The sequence below is a fragment of the Fonsecaea multimorphosa genome (assembly GCF_000836435.1).
Source record: "Fonsecaea multimorphosa CBS 102226 unplaced genomic scaffold supercont1.5, whole genome shotgun sequence".
NCBI classification, from domain to species: Eukaryota; Fungi; Ascomycota; class Eurotiomycetes; order Chaetothyriales; family Herpotrichiellaceae; genus Fonsecaea; species Fonsecaea multimorphosa.
The window spans coordinates 1164450-1186449 of NW_015971639.1; the positions used below are offsets into that span (position 1 = coordinate 1164450).

General features: G+C 52.1%; 9 protein-coding genes across 9 annotated transcripts; 1 reads left to right on the top strand and 8 right to left on the bottom strand.

Moving 5' to 3' along the window:
- Window positions 1–482: 482 nt before the first annotated feature.
- Z520_03635 (uncharacterized protein) lies at window positions 483–2785 on the bottom strand (the record flags this gene model as incomplete). Its single annotated transcript, XM_016774145.1, has 4 exons — window positions 483–999; window positions 1386–2122; window positions 2192–2709; window positions 2764–2785. The coding sequence occupies 4 exons, from the start codon at window positions 2783–2785 to the stop codon at window positions 483–485; spliced, it is 1794 nt and encodes a 597-aa protein (XP_016635091.1).
- A 248-nt stretch (window positions 2786–3033) lies between these two features.
- Z520_03636 (uncharacterized protein) lies at window positions 3034–3939 on the bottom strand (the record flags this gene model as incomplete). The annotated part of the gene is made up of 2 exons (XM_016774146.1): window positions 3034–3605; window positions 3684–3939. 2 exons carry the CDS (start codon window positions 3937–3939, stop codon window positions 3034–3036), a joined length of 828 nt encoding a protein of 275 aa, XP_016635092.1.
- Window positions 3940–4262: 323 nt separating this feature from the next.
- On the bottom strand, window positions 4263–7295 carry Z520_03637 (uncharacterized protein; the record flags this gene model as incomplete). Its single annotated transcript, XM_016774147.1, has 5 exons — window positions 4263–5702; window positions 5756–6408; window positions 6487–6588; window positions 6645–6673; window positions 6922–7295. The coding sequence occupies 5 exons, from the start codon at window positions 7293–7295 to the stop codon at window positions 4263–4265; spliced, it is 2598 nt and encodes an 865-aa protein (XP_016635093.1).
- Window positions 7296–8070: 775 nt separating this feature from the next.
- On the bottom strand, window positions 8071–8675 carry Z520_03638 (uncharacterized protein; the record flags this gene model as incomplete). The annotated part of the gene is made up of 2 exons (XM_016774148.1): window positions 8071–8557; window positions 8620–8675. The coding sequence occupies 2 exons, from the start codon at window positions 8673–8675 to the stop codon at window positions 8071–8073; spliced, it is 543 nt and encodes a 180-aa protein (XP_016635094.1).
- Window positions 8676–9678: 1003 nt separating this feature from the next.
- Window positions 9679–10517, bottom strand: Z520_03639 (uncharacterized protein; the record flags this gene model as incomplete). Its single annotated transcript, XM_016774149.1, has 2 exons — window positions 9679–9866; window positions 9929–10517. The coding sequence occupies 2 exons, from the start codon at window positions 10515–10517 to the stop codon at window positions 9679–9681; spliced, it is 777 nt and encodes a 258-aa protein (XP_016635095.1).
- A 561-nt stretch (window positions 10518–11078) lies between these two features.
- On the bottom strand, window positions 11079–12232 carry Z520_03640 (uncharacterized protein; the record flags this gene model as incomplete). The annotated part of the gene is made up of 3 exons (XM_016774150.1): window positions 11079–11142; window positions 11191–12182; window positions 12230–12232. The coding sequence occupies 3 exons, from the start codon at window positions 12230–12232 to the stop codon at window positions 11079–11081; spliced, it is 1059 nt and encodes a 352-aa protein (XP_016635096.1).
- A 2010-nt stretch (window positions 12233–14242) lies between these two features.
- Z520_03641 (uncharacterized protein) lies at window positions 14243–15842 on the bottom strand (the record flags this gene model as incomplete). The annotated part of the gene is made up of 3 exons (XM_016774151.1): window positions 14243–14964; window positions 15041–15524; window positions 15633–15842. 3 exons carry the CDS (start codon window positions 15840–15842, stop codon window positions 14243–14245), a joined length of 1416 nt encoding a protein of 471 aa, XP_016635097.1.
- A 1931-nt stretch (window positions 15843–17773) lies between these two features.
- Z520_03642 (uncharacterized protein) lies at window positions 17774–18352 on the top strand (the record flags this gene model as incomplete). Its single annotated transcript, XM_016774152.1, has 1 exon — window positions 17774–18352. One exon carries the CDS (start codon window positions 17774–17776, stop codon window positions 18350–18352), a length of 579 nt encoding a protein of 192 aa, XP_016635098.1.
- Window positions 18353–18607: 255 nt separating this feature from the next.
- Z520_03643 (uncharacterized protein) lies at window positions 18608–20068 on the bottom strand (the record flags this gene model as incomplete). The annotated part of the gene is made up of 1 exon (XM_016774153.1): window positions 18608–20068. One exon carries the CDS (start codon window positions 20066–20068, stop codon window positions 18608–18610), a length of 1461 nt encoding a protein of 486 aa, XP_016635099.1.
- Between the last annotated feature and the right edge of the window lie 1932 nt (window positions 20069–22000).

Below are 22000 nucleotides of genomic sequence, written 5' to 3' on the forward strand. Positions count from 1 at the left end.
TGGATATTATACTTCAATTTCCTCGTCACTTTGAAAGTTGACTCCTTCATTTTCGGCCGCGCGCGTGTGGGTGGTTGTTTGTATTTCATTTCACGAGTTTCTTTCGGCGCTTGGAGGACTTGATTGCAGGTGCGCCTCGGGAGTTATGACAGCAGCGGGGACATTTTCAGAATGCATGGATGTGTTATGCAGAATGAGTGACCAGGGGGTAACAAACGTAGGTAGGTATCCCAAGCAAACGACACTGGAGATTTCATCATAGCGGCTGGGTTCCTTTGCATGCAGGTGGTTATTATTTTATTTTGGCACGTCACAAGCATTACATAGGTATACAAGGTGCTTTCTGCGCTCATATCTTTTTGGGGTGGCAGTCTTCATGTTGGGATTCTTTTCAAGTTACTGTCATAACTTCTTGTTGTCTGTCTGTCTCTTTCTTTTCTTTTCTTTCTGTTCCATCCCGTGAGGTACAGGTTTATTTCTCTTTATCTCGGCGGCGCAGATGATCCTGCACCTGGACCTGGACCTGGACCCGTACCTGTAGTCGTGTTTGGATGGCTCTGACTCTGACTCCCCTGCCTCGACTTTGAAGTCTTGACCGCTCCACTGCCCGCCGCAGCCTCCTGCTCCAGAAAATGCTGCCACAGCTCCGCCAACGTCTCTCTCGAGTGCGGACTCGTCGCGCTTTCTGGTCCGCCACTCCCACTCCCACCAAAATAGTCCGGGTGATTGAGCAGGGCCGGTGTGCTCGGCGTCCTGTGCATTAGGGGAGATCCAGGCGCAGCAGCAACACCCAGAGAACCCAACCCGCGCAGGGAGTTGAAGCTCGAGGTGGTACCCGTGGTCGTCGCGGTGTTGCCGCCGGGCCTGGCCAGACCGGCCTGTTCGCGCTGCTCGTCGGTCCAGCCCAACAGCGCGGCGATGAGCTGGAGGATCTGGAATTTCTTGGGGTCCGAGCGGTCCAATGCCAAAAAGTGCAGGAAGTGGTTCGTCACGATTTGCCTGGAAACACCACCCCCAAGAATTAATGGCGCGTTAGTCAAAAGGACCAAAAAGAAAGCGGAAATGATAATGCAAGTGGATTGGTCGCATGCAAACAACCGCGTAAAGGGAACAAAAAAGGGGGTGGGATAGGGTTGTCATAGAGTGGTGGCCTTGAGAAGAAAAAAGGCCTCAGCCTCGTCGAGTGGCGAATGATCGTCACTCTAGAGTCGTGGCGTTGCTAAATTTATAGTTTCTTACACCGCATGATCAATGAGGCCGACCGGGGGGTTTTCTTCGAGATGCGGAGTAACGAGGAATGGAGTAAAATCCACAAACTCAAAGTGGCCGAGGGAAATGGCATCGGAGAAGACATTCTGCGAGAAAGGAAGAGAGAAATAACTCACCTGTCGACGTTATCCTCGGGCTTGCCCTTCTTGAGAAATCTCAGCGCTTTGGTGAGATGATCGTTGAGAATCACCGCCTCGTGCCTCAGCTTGCCGATCAGGAGGTTCTTCTCTTTGACTTCCTTCTCGAACGGAAGGGCGCGCTCGAGCTCTTTCTTGGTCTGTTCCAATTCCGCAACGGTCGAATCGTAAATCGCCTGGAGATCTGACACCTGTTTCCGCAGTGCCTCTTGTTCGTTCTGAGAGGTCTCGACCAGTTCTTTCAGCTCCTGCTTGCGCACCGTCTGGATCTCCTGCAGGGCCTTTTGCAGGCCGTCGACCGCGGCTGAGTGGGTGTCCCGCTCGCTTACTGCCTTCTCGTACGCTTCCTTGAGCGAAGTGAGTTGCTCCTCCAAGTCGGCGTTGCGATCTGCCAGGTCCTTGCGCATGGTGCGTTCTTCCATGGCGAGAACTTCCCAGTCGTGCATGGCCTGTTTGGCGTTTTCGAATTCGTCGCGCATGTAGGCTTCACTCTCAACGAGTTCTTCTTTCTCTTTCAGCCAGTTCTGTTGCGAGAGCGTCAGGCGGTTGCGGAGGGTGGATAATTCTTTGGACTGTTCGGCCTGTTTCTGCGAGAGCTCGGCGTTTTGGGCCGTGAGCTCTTCGACTTCTGCGGAGCGCGCGGTGTACCGCTCTTGCAGCTCCGATCTTTGTTCTTCAAGCTCCTCGATGCGCGTCCGTGCTTGTGCTAGATCCTCCTGTAGGATAACTTGTTAGTCTGCCGCGCGGGGCCCGGCCCTTTTGTCTGGCTAAGAAATCAAACGTACTGCGTCGGCTTTTAATCTCTCTCCCAACTGCGATCGTATTGTATTCACCTTGCCTAACAAGGACTGATATTGCTCTTCGGCGTTTTCCTTCTCGGCCTGCGTCTCTGCGAGCTCTGTCTGCATCGCTTCGATGTCCGTGGCATGCTTGGCCTGCAGTTCTTCCAGAGACTTGCGCAGCTCGGTCACTTCGAGACGTAGGGCGTCACGGTCCTTCACAAGAGCGTCAAAGCGGGCCGCTGCATCGTTGCTCTCGTCGTCGTCGATCGACAGTTCTTTGACCCCGTTTGCAACAGTTACCGTGCCCTGACCTTGTTCGTCCGGTGGCTCCTCCTGCGCCGGGGTGACAGTTGTCTGCTCCGTGTCTTGCTCGTCATTTTCTGCCTCGTCCTCCTCATCTGGTCCATTTTGCGTCTCGGTGGATTCGTCGGCGGGCGTCGTGGGGGCGTCTGTGTCTGTCGTGGCGGCGGCTTGCGCGTTGCCCTTCTTCTTGGACTTTTTCTTCCTCTTGGATTTCTGGTCTACCACGGTAAGCATGGGCGCGCAGCTGCACTGATTACGATGTGCATACGTACCTCCTTGAGGCATCGAAGCCATGTTTGTGGAAGACATGATTTAGTCCTGTGAATAGGACATGGGGATGCTACATGTCTAGATCGCGAAAGGTGTCAATTGTTGCTTGGCGGCCATATGCTGGTGACGGGCCGAGCCATTCGCTGACCATTCCACCGAAACCAAAACATCAATCTACTTTCCACCCGTCGAGGTGCCAAAAGACAATTCACTTGATAGCAGGGTATATGTTCATAAACGCCATCGTAAGCCCTCCACACAACACAAGGGTGCTATTTCAGTGCATCCCCAAATAATCCTCTCATCCCCTTGAGGAGAGTGCCAATCTCCCTCGTCGCATTGAGCCGGTCCACCACTTTGGCGACTTTCGCACTCTCTAACCTGGGCTTCGTGTAAACCACGTCGTATCTCCCATGCCCAGTATCCGGCACCAGCAACTCAAAGAGGCCTTCCCTCTCCTCACCGCCATTGCCGCCGCTGCCTTTCGTGAGCGGAAACACGAAAACAATCCTGACCTTGTTCTCATCCCCACTGCCTTCGATTCGACAGCCTAGATACGTCTCCCAGAAACTCAGTTCCGGTCCATTAAGTCGGCTCTGGCCCTCCATCTTCGCCGCATATTCTCTTTGCGCTTGTACCTTTGCGTCGATCTGTCGCTGCGTCTGGGCGATTGCGGATCTGAGACGGTCTCGTTGGGCAGATTGCGCTGCTTGGTGCGATTCCAGTTTCGAGATCTGCGCGTGCATCTCATTCTTCTCCGCCTGTTCACGCGCAAGGACTTGGCTCTGTGTCGATAGCGTAGATTGTAGCGTTACGATCTGTGTGCTTGCGGACCGCTGCTCCTCTGTAGAACCCCATCCGTCAGTTGTCTCTCTTTCTCTCTCCAGCGATTCTGCGGACTCGTGGTGGTTTCAGCTCTCACCGTTCAACTCCCCAAGCCGCGCCCGGAATTCATTCCTCTCTTCCAACACCCTCTTCCTCCCTCGTTCAATAAACGCGTCGAACTTGATCGTGAAGTCGGCCATACGCTTCCGTAGATCCTCAAAGTTGAAGTCGACGGCGGGCAGCTGTGTGAGAGGATTGTCCGAGTACGACATGGGCGTCGCCATTTGCGATTGCGACGCGCGGAAGGAAGATGTGCTGGTGGCGAACGCCGACGAGGGCATAGCGGTGGTCATTGTCGCGAGTGTCTGCGTGTTTCTTCTTCAGCGAAAGGCTTATGGGAGTAGGTATGTTGCAAGTTTCATCAAGTTCAGATGTTGGTCGCAGCGAAAAGGTGGGCAGTGGGCGGTGGGCGCGCAGGGCACAACTCCAGTCGACCGGGCAACCACCGCCGAGGCTGCTTGGCTGGTCCAACACAACACACGCAGCACCTCGTAATTACACACATGCAAACCATCATTTCAGACTCAATCATCAATTGCTATTAATACATTAATACAACTTGGTATCTCTTCGCTTGCTATAAAAACAATTCACACACGTCCTACGCAAGACTTCTTCATTTGATCGAGTTGTCCCTGATCTCTGTCTCGAGCTCTTCCCGTCCCTCGCTATTTTCGCTGCTGGCATCTCCGCCCAGTAACTGAGCAATCATGGCCTCCATTCTCTCCAACGCATCTTCTATCTTGTGCAGTCTGGCGGTCGCCTCCAGCAGTCGACCATCGTGATCTCCACTCAAGTCAACCAGGGAATCCATTCTTTGACGTCTGTTGACCTTTCGGTGTCCGGGTGGATGCTGTTGTTCTTCGTCCCCTGCCTCATCACTCGTGTCATGAAACTGTTTTTTCAGCTTCTGGTCGGCTTGGGACTCTCTTCTTTGGCTCGTTGTTGGCTGCGGATGCGGATTGACAGATGGCCTGCGCTTCGGAGGATCAACTGTCTGGCTCGCTCTCCTTTCCTCCGACAAGTGCGTGAATTGATCCTGCAATTTGTTGTTGGATAGAATCCCCATCCTGTCGTCATGACTCAGGTCATCTTCTTCAGCGATTTTGTCCAGTACCGACTGTGGCGGGTCGATGTCGAACACTGCGTGGACATCTCCATGTACACTAAACCGTGAGAGAGCCCAGTACTGCGCAGGCGTGGCTTTGGGTCCGCCAGGATGCTTCCAGTCGATCTTCTTGCCGCTTGAGATTTTCCGCCTGTCCGACATCCACAGTGTCCTCCTCTCGTACCATGCAACAATCATCAACGTGGGTAGGTTGATAGTCCTGACAGCGGCGACGTTGATCTTGTGGAACATTCGGTCTGAGAGTATCCACTTCAAAGGGAGCATGACGACCAATGCAAGGATGTTAAATGGTGGCATATACGCAAATATTGCGTCCGACTTGACCCCTTCGAAAGTCAGCACTGCTCGTCGAAATTGAATCTCTTGAACAGCGTTGCCGACGATGTTGCTGAACGTGTTCGTCAACATTGAGACGAGGACCGTGAGGAATAGCGTGTTGCCCAGGAAAGCGAACAAGACCATCAAGACAGGTCCGAGGAGCCAATGGAAGTCTGGAGATTGATCGATGCCGGTGCCATCCAGACCGAACCAGATCCAGATCATCCATTCCCCAATTGTCACAGCCTGGTGAGCGCCAGCGTGCAACCACTTGAGACTCAAGAGGAAACCCGCAAAGCACCACACCGCCAGAGCAGTCAGTGTCAAAAAGTCAGTCATCATCGCTCTCAAAGAGAGGAATAGCATATTCTCCGACATGACGTTGAATGCTAGTCGAGGAATTAGAACCGGAGCACCGCAACTGAGGATGTCGAGGGCAGTCCGGGAAATAATAGTAGACTGCTCCTCGTCGGTAACCGAGAAAGCGTAAACTCGCAAGACCAGGTAGATGAGGAATATTGTCGAGAACATGACATCGAGGAACGACCACAAGTTCTGGGTATACACGCCCCAGCCATGTTCGAGTATAGACGCGAATTGATCGAGTACCTGGCAGCATCTCCTCGTCAGCTGGAGACCGTTCTCGCAGGAAAAGTACCTACCCAACCAGCGCCGTAAACGTCAAACACCAGCTCGAGAACCTCGTAGGTGGTGTTCATCCGGTTCTCCCTCCCAGCCATGACCCCGACGTACAAGCCCAGTAAGATGATAAACTGACACACCTCGATCAAGTTCCTCGTCCGCGGGACGATCAATCTGTACTGATTTAGCAGTGGCGCTCGTCGCGGATCGTACAGCGAGATGGGCCTCTTCTTCCAGTGGTCGGGTATGATGTCGATAAAACTGCTAGGCGTATACACGACCTTGCCGCGGTAGATGGCGTCGACGACCTTTTGACACGCGCTACTCGCCAGGAAGGACTTGCTGGCGCTGACAATTGCGACTTCCAGCGCGGTCAACTTCCTCTCCACCTTGCCGGACTTGGACCTGTGCTGAGCAGCCCAGTAATGCATCGCGTGCTGGTTCTGCTTGGTCACCTCGTCGGGAGCACCCTGGAACGGCTCAAAGCCTGCAACTAAGATATTTGCCAATTTGAGCAGGCCCCTGGGTCCGGGGTTGTGTTCGTTGTACCGACGCAGGATCTTCTCCGCGACCAGCTCGCACAGGAGTGCGCGCGTGAGGTTCACCGTTTGATGGTGTGTGGCGTAGGATTGTTCGCGGATGAATTGCATGCGGTTGACCAGGAGGCAGTACACTGGAGAAAGAGTGGACGTTAGTATCGACGGCACAGTGGCGATCCAATTCAAGGGGGGGTTCCTGAGGGTGCCCAGACCGATTGATAAGTCGTTTGTCTCGTAGAGAGAATCGACCAACGGCCGCACGACCGAAATGTTCATCCGCGGAGCTTTGAGCTGGTCGAGAGAATAGGGGTCATCTGGTAGAGGTGTGAGTTCGTGTAATTGCCCTTGAGGTCCACCGGGCCAAACTCACCGATACTCGTCATGATATCTCGCCGTATGCTATCCCACGGCATACGTCAGCATTGCTTTTTCGAGATGCACAATTAATAGCCTCATTTTCCTGACCACTTCGAATGCTCTTAATGCTCCCAGACCCAGCAACCTTTCCTCGCTCACCAAAACCATACACCACAGAGACACACATAGACACCAACACAGACACATAGATAGATAGCTAGATAAAGAATCCGGAATCCCTTCCAGCGAAATCCAGATCCGGAGTATCACTGCTAGTGAAAGATACTCACCGATGAATATTCTCATAGACATTGCAATGCGCGTTCCCAAACGGGTCCGCCTCCGCGGGGGGCCGTCCGCCCAACCGGTCCTGCTCGAGGCTCGTCCACGTGCAGTGCGGCGGGTACAGGCCGTCGCTGTCGGCAAAGTCCTCCTCGTCGTGCTGCGTCGCCAGCAAGCGCTCGGTCTCGCTCCGCTGCCTGTTGAGCCGGAATTGGGCAGAGAAGCCGCCGCCGTTACTGCTTGCGGGTCTTCGGCTCCGTTGTCGGCGGGACGAGGACGAGGTTGAGGTCGAGGATTTGGTTTTGGAGGGTGTTGGGCGCGTTGAGGGCGGGCGGAGATTGTTGTTGGACGGACTGACGTCTCCGGTCGGTGGGGAGGACATGGTGTTCGCTGTATGGGATATCACTGTGTGTTGGTGTGAATACTAGGTACGTCTGTCCTTGAGTCTGGAGCCAAGGAATTGGATATACGACTCCGAGTCGATAGGCGTGGCGGGGCGCGAGTATCGCAAAGGTAAAACGTTAAGGGAAAAGTAAAGGGGAAAGGTTGAAACGGGTCAAAAACGCTATCGATGTCGAGATTTCAATTCCATGGCTTGGGGCGTTGTTGTCGATGCTTGCTGATCATACGGTGGATCCAACCCCGAGCGCATTGAACAAAGATCGTCAGGGCCGGCGGCGAGGTTGCAAAGACATAGAAGGAGCGCGCGCCTGTGGTGTATATTGGTCGATTTAGGACCGCGCCGATAGAATCGTAGAATGATAGATAGGCTGATAGCTGGTGTATGTAATGGGAAATGAGAAATGGGGAAGGAGACTCGGGGGCCCATGGTGTTTGGCGTTAACGACCAATCGGGAAGCAGGTGACGTTAAGCTTATCGCGTCAAGCAACGAAAGCTGAAAGCTTTGTCATTATCGATCCAGTTGATCCCAAGCAAATATGCGGGCGAACCCAATCGGCCGAAAGACAAATCAGCAAAGCTATGTAGGTCATTATTCACTAATACCTACCTAGGTAGGTATCTTGGTATCTCGTCAAAATATGCTTCATCAAAGTCATAGAGCCGCACCAGCTATATACAAGACATTACAGCGGGTTCTTCGTACGCCAATATAATCATGGAGCCACCAGCAATAGGTGACCTCCGACGACCATTATTATAACATTATCATAATCGTCGCAATGGCCGCCAGTAGTATACCCATCGGCACAAAGCTCGACATGATGCCCTCTTGCAGCGGCCCTGCTTCGCTGCTAACTTCGTAGACCACACTGGGGGTCGCCGATTGAGATACCGCCGTCGAGTCCACCATGACAATCACCAGTCCGTTACTCGTGATCGTCTGTACGGCCTGAGCTGCCGGAGTAGTGGTTGTATAAGAAGTCACCGTTGTCGTTCCAACCCAGGTACTCGGTTGATATGTTGTCGGAGGATTGTAACAGTTGTTTTCACATTGGTCGCAGCATTCCCAATATACGACCGTCGAGGTCACAGGACAGGGCAAGATCGAGGTTACTGTGACGATGACGTTTGCTTGCGTGTAGCTCGTTACATAGGTCGTTGAGGGTGTGTAGTACGACCAATATGAAGTGGTTGTCGGCGTCCAATATGAAGTTGTTGATGGTGTCCAATATCCTGAGTCGCTGCAGATAGGCGTTAGGTTGCCGCATGATCAGCAAGAGGGAGTAGAGGGAGGGCGACTCACTAGGCCAAGCCTTGCCGCAGAAGAAGGCCGATGAATGTGAGAACAGGCCACAGCATGGTTCCCATCAGCAGATAGCGAGCGAATCGGATGGGAGAGATATGCCACGGATCGAGGAGAAGGCGGTCGCAGGTAGGTAGAGATGGGAAAGAGGAATGGCAATCAGAATGACAATCAGAATGACAATCAGAAAGGTTTGGAAACACCAACCATGCCCACCTTTTTCATTGCTGGAAGATCTCAGCTGGGTGCCATGACCTGCGACTTACGTAGTCCGAAAGCAGGAGCTCGAGCTTGGAGCTGGAAACTTTGTTCGGAAGAGCTTTCTAGAGTTTCCAAGCTCAAAAGGTCGATGGGCAGAGCTCCTTGCAGCTCCCTTTTTGCCGCAGCTTGGCCAATGGTCACAGTAGGAAAGCCTCGACCCCGCCATTGGACCCGCTGCTGGAGCAGAAATCCGGGAAACAGGACAGTTCGAAAGAGGGAGGAAAGGTACCTAGGTACTTAGGTGTGTCTTATCAACACGATGATTGCTCCAAGGACATGGAGGGGCAATCGAGTTGGCGCGGGTTTTCTTGAGTTTTTGGGTCGAGGCCAATCAACGATGCGGGAGTGAGCACTGATGGGCGACAAGCATGTGTGGATGCGGAAATGCCTTGCATGAGGTGTGCGAGGGGCAGTAGGAGCGTTGTCTCGTGCAAAGTCAAAGTCCGTGGACGAGCTGCAGAGTGATGTCAACCCGAGGAAGTTAGTTTAGCAGTTTCGACAGAGCGACGGAGCGACAAGGATGGTGGTGGAAGAAGAATGAGGAAAAGCGGTGGCTCTTGGGTGGCTCTGGCACATGGTCAGTGACAATCATGGTTCGGCGGGACACAGGCGAGGCGGGCGGGTGGCGGGGACAAGGTTTCAAGGTGGACGGTGGCATTCTTCTTTCTCCCTCCATCGCCCACCATCGCCCACCATCGCTCCCACTCTCTTTCAAGTCACCCAGCGAGCCAGGTATATACAGTGTTCAGTGCTGACTACCTAGGTACCTATGTACACCAATTACAACGACTAATTCATCTATGAAGCACTCGCCCCCACAGGAACATTGACGCCGTTGATGCCCGTCGAATCTTCGCTCAGCAGCCATGTTATCGTCTCGGCCACTCTCTCCGGGTCAAGCAGCACCACTCCGCGCCTCGCCATATCTGCCTCGGCTTCCTCTTCATCTTTGTACCATGATAACGCCATTCCCGTCTTCGTTGCGCCTTGGAAAATTGATTAGCAAAGCGGATGGCCGAAAGACGGAAACGGAGAGGCGACAGCTCACTTGGAGACACAGCGTTTAATCTAATTCCCAACGGCCCCAATTCCTTCGACACGGTGGTCGTTAGAACGGCCACGGCGTGCTTCGTCACACAGTATGACAAAATGCTCGGATCGTGAAACAAACTTGCCGCACTCGCAATGTTGACGATGCTGCGCGGCGACGGGGGCAACTCCATCATCGCCTTCACTTGCGCCCTCATGCTGTACAAGATCCCCGTGAGGTTCACATTCATCACGCGGTTCCACGTCTCGTCTGTTTCGTTCAAGAACAGCGGCGTTTGTTGGTTGGCAGACATGTTGATGACTCCCGCGCAATTCACTGCTCCGTCGAGACCGCCAAACGTGTTGACCGTGTCCTTGATCCAGGTGTTGACGTCCAGGCTCGAAGCCACGTCGACTTTCGACATAGATACCTGCATATCAGGGTTGACTGACTGTAGTTTCTTCCTGGCGCTGTCAAAGAAGCTGGGGTTGATGTCGCCCACGGAGACGGCTCTGGCTTTTAGCCTCGCAAGCCTGCAGCATGTCGCTAACCCGAGACCAGAACTGGCACCTGTCAAGGCAAATACTTTGCCAGCGATAGAAGCCATGATGAGGCTCTAAAAGAAAAGACCACCACGATTGGTCAGGTTGGTTTCAGGGAGGAGCGGATAACAAATCCGCGACGTTGAGAGGGAAGAAAGAGGATTCGTAGAACATCCACGACACTTATCACCACGTAAATACACATCCCATAGACCTCTGCCGAGAGAGGGGCTGATTCCTGTTGCGTTGCAGCGCATCCATGCCAGCACATCAGATCTGGTATTGGTCTGGTACGTTAGCTTCATGCAAGATACCTTGGGTGGTGCAGCGATTCGGCCGAAGCACAACATCCTCACATTGTGATAGATCCAACCAAATTTAAGCCGGAATTGATTTGGTGGAGTGCTGAGGGAAGGATGTCGAACACAAGAGGCAGAATAGCTCAACAGGGCGCTTAGTAAAAGTTCGATCAGGGCGGATCAATCCTCCAAGCACAAGGCAGATCCTTTCAGAAACGGTCACATTTGTATCGGCGTCCCTACCTAGGTACCTAGGTACCGTTGCGTGCTGGGCGTATCATATCTTCGTATTACCTATGTCACAAGAACACTTCATCTCCATCCAGTTCATCGCTGACCACCTCGCCCAGCACCAGCGCCGCCGGCACCTCCACCCATGAACTGTTGCGCACTGTAGCTGTCAGCTTAGGTTTCCAACAGGTGTTTGGAGCGTACTCACAGGCTTGCGAGCTGGGGATCTTGCATCATTTGTTGTATTTGGCTCATGTCGGGCATACCACCTTGACCCTCTCGGCGATTGTTCATCAAGTTCTGTAGGGTCGGGTTGTTCATGATTCCGCTCAGAGCCTCCGGATTGCGCATGATGTTCTGCGCCATGGATGCGAACATAGGATTGCTCATGATGCTGGACAAGTCAGGCATACCGCCTCCACCACGACCACCACCCAACATTCCTGCCAGGCTGGCAAGATCCGGCATGCCGCCCCCGCCGCGCGTCTCGCCCGCGGCATCGTCTACTTCATCTTCAGGTATCTTCTCCTCCTCTGCTTCCATCCGGGCCAACTCTTTCTTTGCAGTCTCCAAGCCTTTCCTCATGGCTTCGCTGCCTCCGTTTCCTTCAAAGTCAATGCCCTGCTGGTAAGCCTCAACACTTCCTTTGGCGTCGCCCATGGCGAATCTCGCCAGCCCTAATCTTGACCAAGCCTTTGTGTATTTGGGATCCGCGGCAACGGCGAGTTCGGCATCTTTTACGGCGGAAGCATGATCACCGCTTGCAGAATATGCCGCGGCACGGTTGGAGAGGTAGATGGGGTTTGTAGGAGCGTAGGAGATGGCCTGGGTGTATTTTTCGATGGCAGTCTTGTAGTCTTTCTGTTGCATGGCTGCATTGCCAGCACTCTTGAGCTTCTCTGCCTCTGGATTTATGGCCTGGGGAGCCGATGGCTGCGAAGGAGGGGCCTGGGTCCCACCGGGGGGAGCCTTTCCTTGCAGTTTCTCGTACACCGAGAAGATGTTGAGCAAGGACTGAGAGCCGACGGCTTCGGACAGGGCAGTCTTGTCAGACGGGTCGACTTTGAAGGCCTCTGCGATACAGTTGCTGGCAATTTCGATATTGTCGGCGTCATCTGCGGTGAGAGTGCCGTCCTTGAGAGAAGTGGACAGGAAGTCTATTATCGACAGCGCCAGGCGCTTCTTAGAGTCGGAGAGAGACTGGGATGTGTTAGCAGCTCGTCAAACAAAGGGACATTTGGACATACCATTTTGAGACGGTAAGGAGAGCGCGGTTTCAGGAGAAATGAACAAGTGGACAGAGTACTGTGCGTATCGTTGCAGCCTCGAGAGTGTCAACATCTCAAGGTGCCAGTCCACCAACAATAACTCGTCATTGTCGCAAAGGGGAAGGTACCCCGAGCGACCCCCACCCCGCCTGTGCCTCCTTTGAACATGTTCACGTTCCATCCTTCACCTTCAGCTTCTTCCATGTTCGATGCATTATGGCTTCTGCTTCTACGCTAGACCAGGATTGCACATTGATAGACAAACGGGTTCTCTATTTTTCCTCCTTTCTGGATGTCCCTGCTGTCTACATAGAATGAGCCTTGCACCCTGGGCAAATGTCAGATCCCCCTTCTAACATGAATCTTTGTCCCTTTTGCACCTCGCCGATTTCTGTCCAGTGTGTCACCAGTGGTCATGACCAATAATGACGATATATGTCCTCGGAGAGGCCCTAATAAGTCGTTTCTATCACTTTTCTCTCCTAAAACCCCTGTCTAATAACCCTAAATCTTCAAAAATGATCTGGCTGAAGGAGGTCAACAATTCGAGCTCGGACGAAGAGACCGTATGAGTCATGACGCTGCTGGACACAGCCGTCTCATCTCGGCTTCTCATAGAGGGAAGGCAAAGCTGATGGATAGGTACAACATGCTGGAGTTGCCCGTCAGTATAGACTGTTGGAGGCGTTCATGGTGGGTCTGGGCGTATGCTTCCTGATGAGCGGGCACCACGCTAACGCTATGCGGCAGACTGCGCACCCAGTGGACGCCTCTCGCATCTCCTCCTCTGACAGCCTTAAGGCAATCTCAAGTCTTCTGGCTAACGTCCGATTCCTGGACGGGAAATCCGCAGTATAGTCCTCGCAAGTATTTGGGCAGGGCTTTGCGGAAAAGGCAGAGACAAACGAGGTACTCGGATCTTCTATCTCTAGGTCTGGTGGATTGACATCCGAGTCGTCCCCAGGCTCCGGTTCGTGTAATCCAGCAATAGATCATAGTCATCCGATGGTCTGCAATGATCTGGGGGTGGAGGAAGTCCGTATTGATCACCATCAGTTGCGTGATCCGTGTCGTCTCTTTGTGACCCATTTCACTTGACTTTCCCTCTAGGCTCACATACCCCACTACGAACCCAATCGACTCTCTAGTTCTGTATATCTTATCAATAGTAAGCTCTCTGGCACCCAAATATGCTTAAAGATTGTGAAGATGCCAGCGAAAAAAGCGATCAACCTGAGGCCTGCGGCCGGCGTGTCCAAGGATGAACTATAACTAAAAGAGATTACGATGAACTCGCATAGATAGGTTATGCAAGAGCCGTTCCCTGAGCATGAACTCTTCGAGGCCATGATGCAGGGCAAGAACATCGACCACCTTGGCCCGCGCCGTCCAGGAAAGCCAAAGCAGACGAGCCAGGGAGGTCGGAAGACACAGTGAAGTGCCGTGAGGCGATGGGGCTGATAGACCCTCCGCTGGCATTAGCATATCTTGGAGGAGCGATGGCGTTCGGGAGGTCGAAGGACACAATGGGTTGTCGTGAGGCGATGGCTCTGGTTGTTTCTGTGCTGGGACTCTTACAGCGGGACTGGCTGGACACGGTGTCTCTTCCCGATCCTCGCTTCAGCGGGCAGAGGACGTTCAGGGTCATACTCCGATCCATTCAGTGGCGCTTGAATACCATCAGAACCATGAACAGTGTACAGGAAAGTGTCCATGGGGCTTCATAGACAAAAAGAAGAGAAAGAAAGATAAATTGAATTGGATTTATACATGGTCAGGCGTTGGCGGCACGCATCAGGCAGTCCTCAACTTCGTAGTAATTACACACGATGCTACGTTTGACCGCATAATCCTACGATTGTACTGGACGTGACGACATCTTAATGGAACGAGGTCAGTCCAGGCGACAGATCGAGAAACTGGGAAGGCTGGCAAGGATTGAAAAAAAAAGGACGACCTGGAAGCCCATTCAATATTCCCCAGTTTGCCCGTTCAGGCCGCGTGAGTCTGATTCCATTCCTGCAGCCACAACTTGACGGCCTCGATCTCTCTGGTTTGCGCGCTGTGCACCACGGCCGGCATCTTGTAGTCGGTCTCGTTCGGCAGCAGTCCCGGAAAGTCCCATTCGTGGAACCCGCCCTTGATCACGATTTCCGGGTCGCTGGTCGTGCCGTTGCTGTTTAGACGCGGGTTGGGTTTTCCATCTGCGAGGAACTCCGCCAATGGCGTGTTCGGCCGATAGTAGTCGAGTTGACCCGTCGACAGGGCCAGGCGGGGGTAGGACATGTTGAACCCGCCGTACTTGTTGAACCGCTGGAGCTGTGGGTCGTACGTGATGTTGTAGGTCGAGTGGCAGAGATCGAGGTTGTATTCTAGGTTCATGGTGCGCGAGACCAGGGGGAGGGCAGCCGGGTGGCCCGGTGTGCCGGGGTTGTAGCCTGTTGCGAAGTCCCCGTACTCTGTGCACTCGAGCCAGTTGAACGGACTTGGGGTGCCCAGCAGCAGACATTCGCCCACCACCTTTCCTGCACAAAAGTCCTCCTGGGTTTGTATGTACAAGAAGAGATTCAGGAGAGGATAGTAGAGGTCCGTGACGTTGGGGGTTGCGGTCTTATTGGCGTACGCAAGCAGAGAATGTGCCGCGGTCTGAAGAGCCGCAGTGGACACAGTCGCGTTGGTTTCAGACGTGATGAAGTCGCAGTAGGAGCCCGGGCCTATGTTGAGGAGAGTTTTAGTCACTCTATCGCACCAGGGGACAATCGAGGTTGCGATGATTGACATAATACGTACCTGACAGAGGATCTGGCGGGAAATTCCAGGACTGGTCCCAAGCACTCAAGGTGCCACTAAGGAAATATGCCAGATCGGGATATTTGGAGGCGTCCGAAACATTAAAGGCGGCGTAGAGTTCAGACAAGGCGGTCTTATTCCCACTCTCATAGATGTTATCCATCAGATTCGTTAGTTGTTGCTGTTTCTTGACACATTGCGCGGGCCCATATCGCCGTATCACATCATAGTATTGCCAGTTATCGTCGATGGCGACAGTGATTCCGGAGGATGATAACCCGCCCCAAAAGATATCGGGATACTGAATGCGAGTGAACGCGGATATGACTCCGCCGTAGGACCCGCCTAGTATAATCCACGGGGTTGTGGCAGCCGTGAGGTTTCGATCTTCGAGCCCTGGGAAACTCACTCTTTGGGCAAAATAGGCGAGATCGGCCATTGCTTGCTCGGTGCTGTGAAAACGAAGATTCTCTGTGGTATACGGCTGACTGGGAGGAACAACATTGCCACCACTGTAGTACCTGTGTCTAGGTCAGCCCTCAATCTAGCCTCCTTCAATGGCCACCATCACTCGCCTTTGGGCCCATAGGACCGCAACTCCTCCAGTGGCGTTGGCGATCTCGTGGAGAAGACCCTTCTGAAGCCATTGAAAGTCACCTTGTTCTGAATCCTCACCGATAGCAAGGATGATAACTGGACCCCCAGGAACATAGTTTGTAGTATCCAGCCAGTAGAATTGTTCGAATGTTGCATTGGTATGAGGTTCGTACCGAGTTTCGTTATGGAAGTGATCAATCGGCATGGTAAAGTTTTGGGTGCTATCCATGAGTTAGGCTCATGGCTTCACCTGGCTCCAACTTGCAACTAAAGGTGGGCAGTTGTACGCGGAGCAGTAGGGAAGTAGAAAGACTGTCTGTGGTCGAAATGGGGATATACTGACGGGTAACTAACTCCCTGCGACTGTCTTCTCGTAATGGACTTGTATGCATCCACCGACACCCTGGACATCTTTTTCAGCTGCTCCTCGTAGCCATAATGGGACGTGAGAGGACTTACGCTGCTACGGCAAGGTAGAGAAGTTGTGTTAACAATTTCAAGAGGACAGCCATCTTGTGAGGAGACTTCTTGTAGGAGCTGCTGTACGGCGATGTTGAGTGCTGAGAGCCAAGTGAAGCTCTAATATATACTGCGTGATGCCGTCGTGAGTCGCCTGGGCCCAAAGGTGACGAGTTATATACCCCCTGTCTGATTAATCTGGACCCTCAACCCTCTTTCAGTTAGCAGCAAGGCTGTGCGAAGCTGTTGATCTTCCCAATTTTTGGGCTAATTTGCATCTCAACGTAGCGTGAATCAGCGATGGTACGTGGCTTTTCTTCACGCGAGATCAGATCTCGTCTCGCCGATGCCACGTTGTGCATCCTCTCCAAAAATCCAATGTTGAAGAAGAAAGAGCAGGCTTAGGCGCCCGTCAAAAAGACATTGCCCATATTGGTAGTAGGGTGGAGCCTGCGACCCAACTGGATACCAGAAAACTTGATGATCTTGTAGATCGAATCCCATAGCTATACCGCGAGCTCGATGGGTCATCGGTAACCTGCTTGAACTAGCTGGGTCTGGAGATCAGTTCTCTGGCTCTGGTTTTGCAAGTTGACGTCAATGCAGAGGGGGACCCAATGTAAGACACGGCAGAAGAGCATGACTGCTGCGGAGAGTGAGCGTTTGATTAAGTACTCCATACGGAGTACTGGGTAAGGCGTACTCGGTACTCCGCACGGAGCACAAGTACCCACGACAATGAGGAGAAGACGGGACGACCCCTGTGGTAGTGTAGGATGAGGCGCAGTCACAGGGACCACGAGTACTCGGTGCTCGCACATATTGTTGAGCGAGGTACGAAGCACAAATCTACAAACCCATACCCGTCCTCGCATAAACCCGTGGTGAAGCGCTAGGCCCCTGAGATACTGGCCGTCGCTCCCCGGGCTCGCGCCAAGTCCTGGGGGTGACGTGCAACCCGGCCTCGTCGGGAGTTGATCATCTTGGCACTGGCGTGTACATGTTGGTAGTAAAGGAGTGTTCAAGCTGCATTGGGACAGCATACGTAGTAGTTAGCCAGGTAAATACGGATTACATCGATTAATTACTAGGTATCTGGCCCTAGAACTGCCTTTTAGGTCCCTATGATGCCTAGCGTCTTGGCTGGAACCTTATGAATAGTACCGGATGAGGGGAAAACGGCTCTCGCTTTGTCGACAGCTCAACTGGTCGGAGCCTCGTCCCTTTCACCACCTGCGATTGTTTGCAGACAACCTCTCCACTCCTCTTCCCTCCAACTTCATCTCGCCTTCTTCCTTAAATCTTTCGAAGAAGTTGGATACCCTGCAGGCTGCTGGCGCGTGGCTATCAGCTTTTCCATCCTATCTGAACGCCACTATCGCCCACACTGCCTACTACAGCTCCAATCTACGGGTAGCACTATGCAAGTTGTTGTTTCGGACGCCTCAAAAGCCTTTACCGAAGCTTTCCTGAAGTAGAGGCATCTGGGCGATGCGCTTCGTCCATGCGATAGTCAGCTGAGAAGTGGTCGAGCCATCCCACGAAGTTCAGCTGAGGAAATTTCAGCCACATGCTCTGATGGTATAAAGGACGTTGTACTACTCCAAGAACTTCTGCTCTGATACCAGGTCTCTATCTGACATGGAGCAAAACTCACTCTCTTTACAAAAATTGACAATGACTACCCAATCCGTCCCGGATGTCATCCCAGAGATTAAGAAATGGCTCGATGTCAATTGGGAAAAGATCAGCTCATTCTGGCTATACGCTGATTGGCGAAGCTGGGCTCGATATGATCTCTACGCTCATCTCGAAAAGGGCATGTGCAAAGAAGTCAGGCCAGATCACCCCAGACGGGACTATACTGTCTCCCACGGCGTTCCCTTGTGGGGAGAGGACGAGCCGGAAGTGGACCTGACAGTGGGACCTGCGGCCAACCAGAAGATGAACGACTTGGCTATTTGGATCTGCACCGCGACCCCGGGCGAGAACGATACGAGTTTTCCGAACTTCGTGGAGAAGTATCAGCGGGAGTGGAAATTGGTTCAGGATCTGACGAAGAAGAATGGCGGAGGTGATCTTGAAGGTGGCAAGCTTCTCTTTCTGGGAATCGGGGAAAAGGCATATGATGACGAGGAGCTTGATTTCGGTGGTCTGAAGCCCGAGTATTTCGGCTTCGGGGGCAGGTCTGAATATGAGGGAGCTGTCTATGTGTACTATCTCTGGCTCGATCTCCCAGAGACGGAGGAGTCATGATATAGCCACACCCTCACGGACTTATTTTATGGTTGGCCTCATTTGGGAAGGGCGTGTAATAATAATAGATAGGTCTCAGTTCATATTTGTGACTAGCGCTAAGATATGTAGCCACCTATATCAATCTCCATGATGCCTCTGTCCATCGTTGGCAATATTCGTATACAGAAATCGTTGAATCATAAACTTTGTCTCAATACTCTGTCGGCGGACCAGTCTTATATAGCTTGTATCTTATGCGGTATGGCAACCCTTTCAAATGGCAGACGATGGGATCGTAGAGCTGCGACGCAAGTTCGCCGGCTGGGCCTGTTCTCGACTAACCTGCACGGTTTTCTGAGTGTCCGTAATAGTAACCGTGGCGGTTTCTTCTGGCACTGTCCAAGGGTCAGGAAGCGGATGCTCCCCCCTTTTGAATGCCTCTCTCCGGAGCTCGAGAGTTTGTCGTGCCTTGGCCCATGAGTCGGCCTCGTCCTTATCGAGCCTCCCAGGGAAAAAAGTCGTCAGAACTGCCAAACCGACACCGGGTCGATACTCCTCTGCCTTCATCAGGACAGCCATGACCTTCTCGCCAGGGTCAGCTTTGATGCGCTTACAATTATCAAGATCTTCCACAACAGGAGAACCATGAGCTGCGGGCTTACGTGCCGCATTGGCAACATACACGTTATGCACCATGCCCAGCCCGCCCACTCCCATTAGATACCAAGTATCTTTTTCAAGCCCGCCCGCGGTGATCAAGAAAAACACCCAAGCAACGGCCAGCGCCACAAGGATGGATCTTGACAGCAAGGTGGCCCGCGGCGACTGGATGGCCAAGTCTTCCATATTGAGACTCGTCCCTACTTTCTTGGGTGCACCCTCCTTGACCTCTCCCTTGATAGGGGGCGCGTTCTCGATGACAAACACATGCACGTGGCCATTTCCTCGGGTCAAAATGTAGGTATCCCTTGAATCCAACCGACAGGCATATTTCTCATCCATCCACTGGGGCAGGGAGCCGGTGATCATCGCAAGCAAAGATCCCACCCCAGTGATCATGAGGATTCCCCAGTTGCGCTGGGGCAGAATGGTAGGTATCGCAGCGATCACCAGCTGTAAGGGCAGGAACAGCAAAAAGCTCCACCAAATCATGTCAGCCTTAGGACAACCTGGCTTTTCCTTGGTCGTCAGAAAGGTAAACACAGGCTTGGTGTACTTTTTTGTCGTCCGTTTCATCTTGCCTTCATTGTCCTTTTGCATTATCACTTCATCAGGCATTTTAAGATGTTTATTGATCTCCAGGTCTCGCACCAGTCGGCCAATGATCCAAGATTCATTTTCACGTTCTCCTTGGCTGCGCAGTGGGATGACACGGCACTCTATGTCTGGGGAAGGCATCAGAGAGCCATCGCTCAGAGCTGAATTCAGCGCGCTGAAAGCATATGCCACCCATCCAAAGCTAAATGCGGTCGGGGTGATGTAGACACCCCGCAGCTTATGGCCCACCAGTTGGGCAATGGCTTTTTGTACAATGTCCCCGCCGATAAGCAGTAAAACGGAGAATGTCTCCGCAGGGTTTTCATATTGTTCCTTGAAGTAGACACGCGGGTCGGAGGAAGCGGAGGCGGGTGTCTCGGACCCGGTGGAGTTGGTCAAAGCTTCAGAGGCACGGAGGTGAAGGGATCGAGAGGTAACTGTTTGCAGCAGCAGGAACAGACATGAGAGGAGCAGCATCTTGGGTGCTGGATACTGAGCAGCTCATCACCTCCAAATCGACAATCTGTCATAGTTCCAACTTCAGGCTGCTGCAGCTCTTAGATCTCGAGCTGCATGCGCAGGTGCGCTGTTGGCTCCGCAGCCTCACAGTCTCCCAGCCTCCCCACAGGTGGCCTTATAATTTATACGAGATTCTAAAGGCTTGGCGGCAAAAGCGTTGTGAAAACTGCTCGCAGCTCGCAGACGGTTCACCCCGACCGCGCCGCTTTTATAAACACTCACCTCACCCGTCACCCTCCTCTCATCGTTCTCTCACCTTCCTCCTACTTTTTACTCCTTCTTAACTTACCCTCGGCGCGACGGTCCCGTTCCTCCTATAGTTCTATCGTATACGTACGCGTCTATACTAGGATCTAAAATTAGCGTCGGCCGATATAGACTATTTTTTTTAGATTCCTATAGTGGTCCTTCTCTCCCTCCTTACGCTCGATAGCTATAATTCCCCTCTAGATCTACCTTAAGCTATCCCTTCCCCCTTCTAGAGTATAAGATAGTGCCGAGTCCCTATCCCACCCCGTAGTCTATAAAATTCTCGTTGACGCCCATAGCTATCAGCCTCGCCCCAGTTCAGTAGTACTACTAAAGAAAAAGAAGAAGGATCCTAGCTACGCCTAAGTAAACTAGCTAATAGTAGCCTACGGTTATTATCCTATATATTATCTAGTAGAATACCTAGCCTTGGTGCAACCCTATTCCCCAGCATAGCTCTCCCCATTACAGTAGGGCCTAGGGAATGGCGAATATCTATAAGATCTCGGGAGTGTATACTACAAGTATACGGTAAGCCATACTTTTCTACTACGAGATATATAAAGATTGACTATGAATCGTATATAAAGGATAACGTACCTCAGCTTAGAGGGGGGGATAATTATTATGAACTAGAGATATTAAGACCTTTAGGGGGCTAGATATATATAAGTATACAAGTCGTAGGCTACCTTTCGAAGCTCCCTAGCTTCGGAATAGCTATCGTTCTACGCCTATAGATAGGTAATATACTTATTAGATAGTTCGCTGGCGAGCTATTCCTAATAGCTGCGTATATTATAGTCCTCCTCCTACCGCCGTATGTGTGAGGGCTCCCTAGGGGCCACCGGTAGATATAGCAATATAGCTGGTAGGCTATAAACCAACTGATAGATAGTAGCTATAGGAGGTGTAATACATAGGTTATCTAGGTTGTTGGGAGAGTCAACCCCTAGGTTACTCCTAGCCTACGATAAGTAGGGATAGCGTGTGCGCTCTTGGCACTTCCCAAGATCGCCTAGTGGATCCAAGGGAAGGCTTGGCAGGCCGTGCCAGTACGAGTTGGCGCCCTATGGCTACTGGCCTCACCCCAGTTCACTAGACATTCATAGTTCCGTCGATACAGAACTCGAAGCATGGGAGAAGCTTAATAGTCGATAAGGGCTCTCTAAGTGAAAGGGAGCTATCTTAGCGTCTACAATACTAAGATTTACTTCTATAACTTCCTATTCTTAATAATTATATAAAAGAGCTGAACGGGAAGAATATTAAGTAGATTATAATGCTAAATAGTCTAAATTTATAAACCTCTTTAACATAACACTTTGGTGTCTTTTAGTTATTGTGACTCATTATAATAATCGCTACTTTAAAATTTAACCTTAAATAGAAAAATTGTCTTAGCTATCTTCTATTTATGCTAACCCAGCCTAAAACCTAGACAATTCGATTTACGCCGAGCCGGGTTAGATTATCCAGTTAGTAAGGCCTGAAAACTAATGGGGTTATTAGGCCTAGCTGCGGTAATCTCTCAATAATTTCTGCGCCAAGCACCAGCCTCTGACATAGTAAACCGTCCCCCATTATGTATTCAAGTTTCTCCTGCCCCCCGGTAGGCAGCTGACTGGCAGTTGGTAACTG